This window comes from Stigmatopora argus, chromosome 21 (assembly GCF_051989625.1).
Source record: "Stigmatopora argus isolate UIUO_Sarg chromosome 21, RoL_Sarg_1.0, whole genome shotgun sequence".
NCBI classification, from domain to species: Eukaryota; Metazoa; Chordata; class Actinopteri; order Syngnathiformes; family Syngnathidae; genus Stigmatopora; species Stigmatopora argus.
Genome location: NC_135407.1, coordinates 762932 through 774538, shown reverse-complemented (window position 1 = coordinate 774538; position 11607 = coordinate 762932). Strand labels below are relative to the sequence as shown.

General features: G+C 43.8%; 2 protein-coding genes across 2 annotated transcripts; one reads left to right on the top strand and one right to left on the bottom strand.

The window, feature by feature from the left end:
- Window positions 1-742: 742 nt before the first annotated feature.
- On the bottom strand, window positions 743-3111 carry LOC144067214 (lens fiber membrane intrinsic protein-like). Its single transcript, XM_077590772.1, has 5 exons — window positions 2952-3111; window positions 1786-1986; window positions 1569-1718; window positions 1001-1135; window positions 743-924 (listed from the first exon to the last, which is right to left on the bottom strand). Exons 2-5 carry the CDS (start codon window positions 1958-1960, stop codon window positions 863-865), a joined length of 522 nt encoding a protein of 173 aa, XP_077446898.1. The 5' UTR covers window positions 1961-1986; window positions 2952-3111; the 3' UTR covers window positions 743-862.
- A 722-nt stretch (window positions 3112-3833) lies between these two features.
- On the top strand, window positions 3834-10598 carry ubqln4 (ubiquilin 4). Its single transcript, XM_077590103.1, has 11 exons — window positions 3834-4038; window positions 5851-6002; window positions 6206-6354; window positions 6447-6709; window positions 6794-6952; window positions 7337-7565; window positions 7643-7782; window positions 8391-8474; window positions 8565-8680; window positions 8763-9036; window positions 9414-10598. The coding sequence occupies exons 1-11, from the start codon at window positions 3898-3900 to the stop codon at window positions 9564-9566; spliced, it is 1860 nt and encodes a 619-aa protein (XP_077446229.1). The 5' UTR covers window positions 3834-3897; the 3' UTR covers window positions 9567-10598.
- Window positions 10599-11607: the final 1009 nt, after the last annotated feature.

The window sequence follows — 11607 nt, the reverse complement described above, 5'->3', positions numbered from 1 at the left end:
CGTTTGGTCGCCGGACGTTTGGTCGCCGGACCTTTGGTCGCCGCACGTTTGGTCGCCGGACGTTTGGTCGCCGGACCTTTGGTCGCCGCACGTTTGGTCGCCGGACGTTTGTTCGCCGGACGTTTGGTCGCCGGACCTTTGGTCGCCGCACGTTTGGTCGCCGGACGTTTGTTCGCCGGACGTTTGGTCGCCGGACGTTTGGTCGCTGGAGTTTTGGTCGCCCGGAAGGTTATTGATAATTACCATTTAAAATGTTGCTCAAACTCCCTAAATACAAACTGCAAATTATTATTTAGTCATACTTAATGCCCTATTAATTATTAGGCTGAAGAAAAGCTCCAAATTTCCCGTAATTTGATTGTTTTTTGTTGGAGAACTTGTCAAGACCCTGACTGACGTCGCTTCTTAAAGGGACAACGCATGTAGTACATACAAAAGGATAAAGCGGCACAGAAAATTAATGTATTATTTTCATTCATTTCATTCTATTTAATTATTTTGTAATGATTCTCATTTTTTATATTTGTGTATTTAATACAGTTTCAATCATTTAATTCAATTCTATTTAGTTTCGTGTGCTTTTTTTAAAAAAATCATTTGTGGTTAAGCCTTCTCCTTCAAACTTTTCCCTCAGCCACAAAAAAATGTACAATGCTGTCGACTTGTGGTCATTTGTGTACATAGGTACCTTTTGGGGGAAATGCATCTGTCACTAATATAAATAGGAATAGTAAAGTTCATAGAGGGTTTTATTTTATTTTATTGTACTTATTTTATGAACTGCATTTTTTTTTCAGGGCAATGCCAGCAAGTGCAAGAGATTCATGTACAATAACTTATTTGTTGTAGTCTAATTGCACTTCTATTGTGGTGTGTTCACCCTCCTGCACTCACACATCCTGTAGGCGCAGATGTAGAAGACACCTGAAAAGAAAACAATGAGAGCAGATGTTATGTTGAGAATGTAATCTTTTCGCATCATCTTTGTGTGTATGTTGACCTGCAAAGAAGGTCATGAGCGTAGCCACCCATCCCAGGATGTATGACCATGAGAAGCGCCAGTCACCAAAACGGCGGCCCAAGAAGTTAAGCGTAGCCGCAGTGTAAACGCCCATCGCCAGCAGTGCGAATAAAGCTGTCAGAAAGAAATACATAAAAAATTCATGAGACAACAACTGGGGACTAAAGATGGAAATTAGCCTTCAGCAATTATCTTACATATTTACATGTATATGTTCATTAATATGTATTGTCCCTTTATTAAATAAATCAAACTCAAACTACCATTCACATGATTTGGCCGATTCTTTGACTGATTCTCACTGTTAAATGTTACAAAATTTTCAAAATGTGAATCGAATCACGATATTAATCGCGTTGCCAGATAGAAGGCAATGCATACAGCTAGTGTTGATTTATTTGATCGATTTTTGCATAATATAAGGTATTAGTTAATAAAAATAACTAACATAAGGACATACAGTTTGACGCACACATGGCCAAACCATGGACTTTTGTTATTTCTAGTCATTGTGTTTCTTTCTACAAGGTTAGACTAAAGAACTCACTGGAGACAAAGAAGAGAATTCCAGCAGCAAAGGAGCGATTGAATCTTCCAAAGGAGGAGAATCGGGCAAAGGACGCCGTGCCGGCGACCACGCCCGCCAAACAAGCCGCACCAGACAGGATCATGAAGGCCTTAGTGGCCGTCCAATAGGCTGCAGACAAACAGAAGGACCTCATTGACAAGAACATCTTTGATCATTTCACAATAAAGCACCTTACCTATGCTATCAGTCTGTAAGTGGCATTTGTTGGACAGGCAGTAACGCCACAGGCCTTGGTGAGCGTAATTGCCGGACACTCGGTACTGCATCCAGTAATCTGTGGCAGTAGAAACCACCAGTAGGATGTTGCCCACTATGGCGCAGAACAATCCCCCGCCCATGAAACTGTACATCTTCAGCCTGCGATATGGAGCCACTACTACTGGAAGAATATCAAAACAAAGCACATTTTATATATACATGCACTTTGTTAATGCATCATTTTCAATACATGCAAAAACGGTGCTGTCAGTATAATATATTATATCTCACTCAAAAAAAATCCTATAGTTATTACATTTTAAAATTGAGGAGAAAGAGTTCACTTATATATATATATATATATATATATATATATATATATATATATATATAAAACTGTGAACTCTTTCTATATATATATATGTGTATATATATGTGTGTATATGTATATATATATATATGTATATATATATATATATATATATATATATATATATATATATATATATATATATATATAATATATATTATTATTTTTTTGCTTCACTTCGGTGAATATTGAGCTCATCCATCTGGTGTGCACTGCTTGGCCACCCGGGGGCAGTGTAAAACATAATTATGCATTCACAGAGAGACAGCCATAAACCCTCTGCAGGCTATAGAAATATTAACCATTCATTCATTTTTCATATCGCGCATCCTCGTTAGGGTAGCAGGTTTGCCAGAGCCTATCCCAGTTGATTTCGGGAGAAAGGCAGATTAAACCCTGGACTGGTCACCAGTCAGCCATAGAGCATGAATACTATTAATTCTTCTTAAAATGTGTTACATTTGTTGCTCACAATTTAAAGCACACATGAATAATCGGAAGTTGGGTCACTTGCATCTCAAGACAGCACTGAAATAAATACACATGCATTTATAAAAAAAAAACATACTACACACAATTTATGTCAAATGGCGACCAAAAGACGGCGACCAAAAGATCGGCGACCAATCGATCGCACACGAATATCAATATTTTGCCAATTTCTTCTTCACTACAAATAAATGCTCATTTCTGAGCATGTTTTGGTAAAATTCTACAAAAAACTGATGACATTTATTATTGATATATTTGAATTTTTAAAATTGACCCCTTACCTTATTTTTCTGGAAATGTGTCTCCTGCCTGTCAATATAAAAATGCGTCCTTCTTTTCCTGTCAACTGCAGCAGATTCCTTTACGGGAGTGAGTGGCAATGTATACTAGAGAGAAGAGACCACCACAAGTGCATGAGAGGGATTTGAGGGGCCTGGCCAAAAGGGGGCTCATTGGTGTTTTTGAGGGGAAGGGGTTTGTTTATTTGTCAATGGTGTGCTCTGGAGCTATCCCTGTCAATGCAAAGTGCTGAAAAGCACACTTTCCTTTCAGTGTGAGCATTGTTGGAATTTGGTAGCTTGTCTGTAAAAGGCAACACCATGAAAAACATACATACTATAGCAATTAATATCAAAGCTGGGTAAAAGGCAAACCCATGAAAGACATATATAGCAATCAATATCAAAGCTGGTTTACAGTATCTCATTCTCATCTCATTTTCTGAACCGCTTTATCCCCACTAGGGTCGCGGGGGGTGCTGGAGCCTATCCCATCTGACGTCGGGTCAGAGGTGGGCCACACCCAGAATTGGTAGCCAACCAATAGCAGGGGCACAAGGAGGCAAACAACCATTCACGCTCACACTCATACCTAGGGTCAATTCAGAGTGTCCAATCAGCCTACCATGCATGTCTTTGGAATGTGGGAGGAAACCGGAGTACCCGGAGAAAACCCACGTAGGCCTAATGACAGTACATCATTTGTTTTTCCAACGAAAAGATCAATCTACAAAATAATAATTGTTATGCTACCATTTTAAACACTACATTAAAAAAGTACTCGCTTTTCAATTTCCCAATTTACGTATTTCATTTTTTATATATTTTTTATTTTTCTTATTTTTTAAGGACGTCGGTCAATGCCTACGTTTCCGGCCAAGATATTTCACACCCCGCCAACCCGGAAGAAGAAGCTAGTTGCGAGCTGTTTCCCATCGGTGGAGTAAAGATGGCTGACCAGGGCGCCGCAGATCCCGCAAATAACAACAATAAAGATGACGCCGCGGAGGGAACCATCATTAAGGTCACCGTCAAGACCCCCAAGGACAAGGAGGAAATCGCTATCGCTGAAGATTCGTCCGTCACGCAGGTTCGTGGCGTTTTTTGGAGGGTCGGCGGGCGGGGGCTTGCTGCGTGTGGGGAGGGGGAAGCGAAGCGAGCGTCATGCCCACAACTTCAGCTAACCAGCTAGCCTGCTTTAGCATGGACGCAGCGCTTACCGGCAATGTGCGAAACTGGCAATTTTATGATTATCATACTCGGGCTATGGCCTTTTATTTCAACAAACGGTTCGCGTCATTATTACAATTTACACCATCAAAACGGACATATTCGACTCAAAAGGTGCGCTGTGGCTAACCGGTTAGCCACTGTGTTAGCATGGCTAACTCAACGCTAGCCATGTCGTCAATGAAGTATCAGCTGACGCTTGCGTTTTAGACCATGCCCAGTGGTGATCAATAATTTGGGGCTACTTTCGAGTGTTTACGTGTGTTTTGGGAGCGGCTGGTTGATTTCCGCCATTGCGATCCACGCTGGGAAAAGCAAGCGTCGGCGTCTGGAACATTCTCCACTGTCACCGCCACCGAGCGACTGACTGAGTCATTGCTCATGCCGCCTCCCTGGGAATACTCGCTTCAATCCCGCAGCGCCCCGTTGACTTGGTGACGTCTTTAAGTACAGCAACAACAGCTAATAATTGCTTAACACATGGGTTAACTAATTGCCTGCCATTGACAGGGCTGGACGTCCAATTTCAATAGGGCTGTGGGAGAATGTTACGTTCAATTTAATTTTAACTGATCTCTTTGAATTTTCTACACAATACAGTTTTTTTTCACAGAGTAGTTTAATTAATGTAATGCCGTTGTACAGTGGTACCTCGAGATACGAGTTTAATTCGTTCTGGGACTGAGCTCGTATGTCGATATTCTCGTAACTCGAAAGAACGTTTCCCATTGAAATGAACTAAAAACAAATTAATTTGTTTCATCCCTCTGAAAAAATACCAAAAACAGGCTATTGGATTGGAAAATATGTTTTATTTCTTCTAATTCGCCATCGATTAACAAAGTAACACATAACTAGTATTTTAATATGACTAAAATGTGTTTAATAGAACTAAAATTAGACGGATTTCGTGGAGGGTAGAGAGAGAGGGACATGGAGGGGGGAGACTTTTTGCAGCGGTGAATCGTAATATAACATAAACAAATTTAAATGAACTTGGATTACGATGCAGACACACTCAAAAATAAATTTAATCTAACCTTACACTAAATTTAATTCTAATTTTGTTTTACAAAAGCGCCATTCGCGCTGAGTGACGGGCCTCTGTTTGCCCCGCCTCCACTCTGACTTTCACTATCGATGGGCTGTTTGCTTTTGTATTCCCTTCAAAATATTCCCAAAATGATGCACACAAATGTCCTCACAATAGGATAACACACGACCACTTGCCAACGAGAAGTAATATATACTCCTAGTACTAGCGATCGCTACGCCATTCACGCTGAGAGACGGGAAAAAAACACTGAAAAAAGTGCAACACTCCGCCCAGTGCTCGTAGATATCTGTTATACACAAAAGAGATGCGGCAAAAAAGACAGTGTGCTAAAATCATAAACAGCCTCTCATGTCTTGGCCACTTGGCTTTTTTGTATCTCAAAATTTGTCTCGTATCTCAAGATAATTATTTGCTCGAAATTTTACTCGTATCTCGAATTGCTCGTATGTCGAGGTACCACTGTATTGTATTTGGGACGAAAATCCAAAGTTGAACATAGAGTTTCTTAACTTTCTATTATTGTTTTTCTGTTTTAGGGCATAACAGTAAAAATGTAATGGATTCCTCCCTTTGACGTATTTACTCTTTGCTTTCCGATTGTTTTTGATTTTTTAGTTTAAAGAAGAGATCTCCAGGCGCTTCAAAGCCAAGCAAGATCAGTTGGTGCTGATCTTTGCCGGCAAGATCCTGAAAGACGGTGACAGCCTCAGCCAGCACGGCATCAAGGATGGGCTGACGGTTCACCTGGTCATCAAGACGGCACAGAAGTAAGCTTGGCTTACTTGTCAAACAAAGAACAACCTCATTCATGTAACAAATTAGCTCATGAAATGTAATCACATCACTTCAGTTTATGCTACCTATTTTTGCGGCATTTGAAATGCCTACCTGAAATGAACAATATGGATTTTTTTTTTTCTTATTTGAAGTGCAAATTGCTTGGAATTTGACCTTGTATTCTTGTGCGCAGGACCTCAGACGGGGGCAACACCTCATCTCCGAGCTCCTCGTCCACCCCCGCAGAAAGCACCAGCCCCTCCAATCCGGGAACCGCACCTTCCTCCTCCGGGTCCACCGCCAGCGCCGCACCGCCGCCCACTCAACCGGCCAACCTATTGAGTGAGTGCGCCGCGATGCCTCCCAACGACTACCCTAAACCCCCGCCCGGAAACGCGCCTTCACCCCCACCTCCCTTTTGGTGTTTCCCACAGGCGGTTTCGGTGACTTGTCCAACTTGGCGGTCCTGGGCATGGGCTCGTCCAACTTCATGGAGCTGCAGCAGCAGATGCAACGGCAGCTCATGTCCAACCCAGAGATGCTCTCGCAGATCATGGAAAACCCTCTAGTGCAGAACATGATGTCCAACCCGGACCTGATGCGGCAGATGATTGTGTCCAATCCGCAGATGCAGCAGCTGATGGAGCGTAACCCGGAGATCTCGCATATGCTCAACAACCCCGAGCTCATGAGACAGGTGAAGGAATAGTCCATAAAGAACCTTTCTGACAGCCTTTGACCTACCGGAATTGACTCTCTCCTGTGGGGATCTCACTTCCAGACAATGGAGCTGGCTCGCAACCCTGCAATGATGCAGGAGATGATGCGCAACCAGGATCGGGCACTCAGCAATTTAGAGAGCATCCCGGGCGGCTACAACGCCTTGCGCAGGATGTACACTGACATCCAGGAGCCCATGTTTAGCGCGGCCAGGGAGCAGGTAAACGTTCATTAGGTAGCAGATGGAAGAACAGGAAAAATGACAACATATCAATATGAGATCAAATTCACAATAACATAAGTACAGTGGTACGACAACGCACTCGTTTTTATCCAAATATTCCCAAATTACTATTCAAGAGAAATTAACAATGTAATGTTTGAGAAAAAGCATTCTATTCCCAAAAGGTTTACTCCTAAAAAAAAAAAAAACGCTTTTCTCAGTTGTCATAATGTTTCAACTTCCCAACATTTTTAGATTTTGAAGAATCCGCTTTGCCTAAAATTCGAGGAATTGAAACATTTAGGCTTTTTTTCTGTACCTTAAGAAGATTGAAAGTATCCAGACTACAATGTAATAAGATGTAAACTCTTGCGTCCGCAGTTTGGCAACAACCCTTTCTCGGCCCTCGGTGGCGGCTCCGAGTCTGGCGTCCAACCGTCGCGGACGGAGAACCGCGAGCCCCTGCCCAATCCCTGGGGTCCACCCAACGCCTCGAACCCCCCGGAAAACGCCGGCGGAGGCACGGCAGGAGGAAGCGCTACCCCCGCTACTGGCACCAATCCCACCGTGTCCAACCCGCTGGGCGTCAACCCCAATAATCTTGGAAACGGTAGGTAGGATGAATATACTTTAACACAAGACGACCTGCTTGCTGACCAAAAACGGGGGGGGAAAAACAATTCCCAGGAATGTTCAACAGTCCGGGAATGCAAAGCCTGTTGCAGCAGATCTCGGAAAACCCTCAGCTCATGCAGAACATGCTGTCTGCGCCATACATGCGTAGCATGATGCAGTCGTTGTCCCAAAACCCAGAGTTGGCCTCACAGGTGGGTACTGTATCATGAGGAGACTCAATAATCCTCAGGAAGCAAAGTCTTTTCTGTCCTAAAAGTGTTTAATCACAACCAAGGCTTTATTTATTTATATTGTACTTTTATTCATCTGCGTGACCGGACGTTTGGTCGCCCGGACCCAAACAACGGGCGACCAAACGTCCGGCGACAAAACAAGGTAAAACAACACGGTCTACGCATGAATCAAAGCCAACAATGGCCATGAGCAGTTTCACTGAGCCGACGTGTGAGTGTAGAAGAGTTTGTATGTACATGCGCTGTCCCTTTAAGAAGCGACGTCAGTTCAGTCAGGGTCTTGACAAGTTCTCCAACAAAAAACAATAAAAGTCCGGGAAATTTGGAGCTTTTCTTTAGCCTAATAATTAATAGGGCATTAAGTATGACTAAATAGTCATTCGCAGTTTGTATTTAGGGAATTTGAGCAACAATTTTAAATGGTAATTATCAATAACCTTCCGGGCGACCAAATGTCCGAGTACCAGTCAACTTCTCCGGAATTTCTGAAGTTTACACCGGACAGTGACGGAAAATATGCGCAACTTGTGTGACAGTCTCATTTAACAGATTCTACGTTCTTGCAGGTTATGATGAATAATCCTTTATTTGCCGGAAACCCACAGCTGCAGGAACAGTTTCGGTCTCAGCTTCCTATTTTTCTCCAGCAGGTACTAAAGACATTTTCTTCTTTTGGTTAGAACAGGATGGGCCTTGCTGTTTTCGTCCAGGTTAGGTCATTCAGGGTTGACTGTTTTCAGATGCAGAATCCGGAAGCGCTGTCCGTGATGACGAACCCACGCGCCATGCAAGCGCTCATGCAGATCCAGCAAGGCTTACAAACGCTGCAAACAGAAGCGCCCGGCCTCATGCCTAGGTGACTCCCGTAAAACGGCCCCCATCGACACCGTTTCCACAGCAGTTTTTTAAGTACATCTTTGTGCTTCTTTACACCAAAGCTTGATGTCAGGTGGCCTTCCCGGCGGTCTCCCCGGCGGTCTCCCCGGCGGCCTTCCCGGTGGCCTCCCCAGCGGCCTTCCCGGGGGTCTTCCCGGCGGCCTTCCCGGCGGGATTCCCGGCGGCGGCGTTCCAGCGTCCGGCATCCCCACCGGCGGCAGCGTGCCCGGGGAGAATCCCGCGTCTTCGCCCAGCAGCGCCGGAACGGCACCGAGCGCAGCGCAACAGCAGCTGATGCAACAGATGCTCCAAATGTTTGCTGGAGGAGGCACAGGGGTACGCATAATCCACCCGTCCGTGTTCCATACCTGTCAACCTCTGCCGATAACTGCCCTTATAAATGATAATGATTCCCCTTACAAACCCCCCCAAAACCTTACAAACACCGTACGACTCGTACGGTGTTTGTAAGGTTTTTGGGGGGTTTGTAAGGGGAATCATAATCATTTATAAGGGCAGTTATCGGCAGAGGTTGACAGGTATGCAATTAGTTGTGGCAGCCAATGTGGCCAAATTCTTGTCTAAATCAAACCCCTATTTTCAATGACATTTTAAACAGCAATATCTTTAGGGGGGAAAAGAGCATAGTTAGCATTTCTACGACTGTAAACTAATCCAAGTCCTTTTTTTTTTTTTTTTTAATGCCTTTGCAGACCCAGACCCCCGAGGTCCGCTTCCAGTCGCAGCTGGACCAGCTGAACGCTATGGGTTTCATCAACCGCGAGGCCAACCTGCAGGCCCTCATCGCCACCGGAGGCGACATCAACGCCGCCATCGAGAGACTGTTGGGCTCGCAACCCTCGTAAACACACCCACATTCATCCACACATGCAGTAAATACTGTCATCCCGCATACATGCACACACACACAGCACATCCACAGACTAAGAGTATCTCCTATCTCTCTCCCCCAACCTTAACAAAGACACTTCAGGCAAGATCTGACTCCGCCATTATGTTCTCCGATCCCCATTCCATTTCTTTCCATTTTTTGGGGGGGGGGGCGCCAGGGCCATCCACGCTGTTTGGCGATGGGTGGTCCCCATTTAGTCACATTAGTCAGAAGGCTCAGAAGAAATGATATTATTACATTTCAAAAGTCGCATTTTTTCCTCTTTTCTGTTCATGATAAAAGCGACGTTTGCTCCTTAATTGCGGCTTTCCAGATTCAAGATCATGCCCTCCACACTGCTAATTTGTCATTCCAAGTTATAAAGGAAAAAAAAAATAGGGTGTCTTTGTGTCAGGGGCATCGCTGCTGTGCCTTTCGTGTCTTTCCCGTTAATGCGAGACCTCCACGTATGTGTGGCTGTGGCTGTGGCTGTGGCTGTGTGTGTGGGTGGGGAGTGTTGGGAAAGAGGGCAGTCCAACCCACGTCAAAACCACACATCCGCACATCACAGGACTTATCAGACGCAAAGCTTCGGCGCAGTCGACGACGCCGCCAACATGAATGAAGAAAAAAAAATCATTTTAATCGGATCTTTGACTTTTCTTTCGTTCTTTTTTTTTAAGCGGATTTAAATTCAACTACGAAAATCAGACGAATCAGTTTTCCAAAATCTATTCTAGTGTGATGGGCCTACCAAACGGGTCAGAAAAAATAAACAAATCTAGCGCTAGATCGTTGTTTATTGTTTGTTTTTTTTCTTTTGGGAAAATCTCAGCATAGGTGTTGTAACCACGGCAACTTCTCCAGCTTTGCTTTATTCATTGACTTTGGCTCAAAACAATAAAATGGGAAAGAAAATCATTTCCCAAAATGTTGGAACTGACTTTTAACAGAAATGTACTAAAAAAATAAAATAAAATAAAAATCAAACGTGTTCAAAAAAAGATTCTGTGCCCCGTTTCAGTTGATTCGGACAACATTTTATCTTAAAGCGCTTACCGTATTTTCACGACTATATGGCGCATCGTATTTTTAGCCGCAGTGTCAGTAACAAGTGCTATTTCTGTATTTTAAACACACAAAGGACGCACCGTTTTTTTTACGCATATATATTATATATGATATACCTAACCGCAATAGCGCTGGCTACCGGAAGCAGCCCCAGACTCTATTTCCGGTTTCCGATGCGCGGTGACTGCTGAGTTATATAGTTCTTGCACGCTACACCCACACGCTAAAAACACGTTTTTAAAAAGGCAACGGAAGCAAAACTGAGTTGGGTTGTACTTTATTTAGTCATTTTACAACTTACTCACGTCATCATCACCCACAAATCCATCAAAGTCCTCATTTTCTATGTCCGAATTGAACAATTGTCCAAATGAGTCATCGAAAACGCTGATTTTTATACGTACGTCCAGGCGGCCACAATCCATTCGCAAATAGTAGCTAGCGTAACTTTTCCAATGGTGCTTTCCATGCTTTGTCATGCTGTATTGATGTCGATGTATACAGGCCACAATCCATTGGGTGTATTGACAAAAGAACTACTACATATCCCAGCAGTCACTGCGCAGTACTTTGGCTACGGGAAAATAGTAGAGTCGGTGTACCCTATCGACTGATTCATTTAATTTTATCGTGATAACAATTTTAGTATTGGTCCATATATAAAGCGCACTGGATTATAAGGCGCCCTGTCTATTTTGGAGAAAATTGAAGACTTATGTGCGCCTTATAGTCGTGTAAATACGGTACCCTTTTTAGGCCACCTATTTCGCTCTTCTACCATTGAAGGCGCTAAACGCCTGATGGTACATCCACGCCGCTCCTGGCAGGTGCACATTTTCGGCCAGCTATTCCATGGCTGGGTGGAGTCTTCCCTTCCCTAAGCGGTTGTACCGGTTCCACCTGTCAGCTGCAAGGGATGGGATGGGCCGGCCACGCTAACCCCC

Excerpts from the sequence above, each read along its gene's own strand:
- LOC144067214 (XM_077590772.1), bottom strand. The coding sequence starts at position 1,960 with ATGTACAGTTTCATGGGCGGGGGATTGTTCTGCGCCATAGTGGGCAAC. Across the intron at positions 1,719-1,785 it reads CTTACAGACTGATAGCATAG|CCTATTGGACGGCCACTAAG; the intron begins GTAAGGTGCTTT and ends GTTTGTCTGCAG. Across the intron at positions 1,136-1,568 it reads AATTCTCTTCTTTGTCTCCA|CTTTATTCGCACTGCTGGCG; the intron begins GTGAGTTCTTTA and ends TCTTTCTGACAG.
- ubqln4 (XM_077590103.1), top strand. The coding sequence starts at position 3,898 with ATGGCTGACCAGGGCGCCGCAGATCCCGCAAATAACAACAATAAAGAT. Across the intron at positions 6,003-6,205 it reads GTCATCAAGACGGCACAGAA|GACCTCAGACGGGGGCAACA; the intron begins GTAAGCTTGGCT and ends TCTTGTGCGCAG. Across the intron at positions 7,566-7,642 it reads CCCCAATAATCTTGGAAACG|GAATGTTCAACAGTCCGGGA; the intron begins GTAGGTAGGATG and ends AACAATTCCCAG.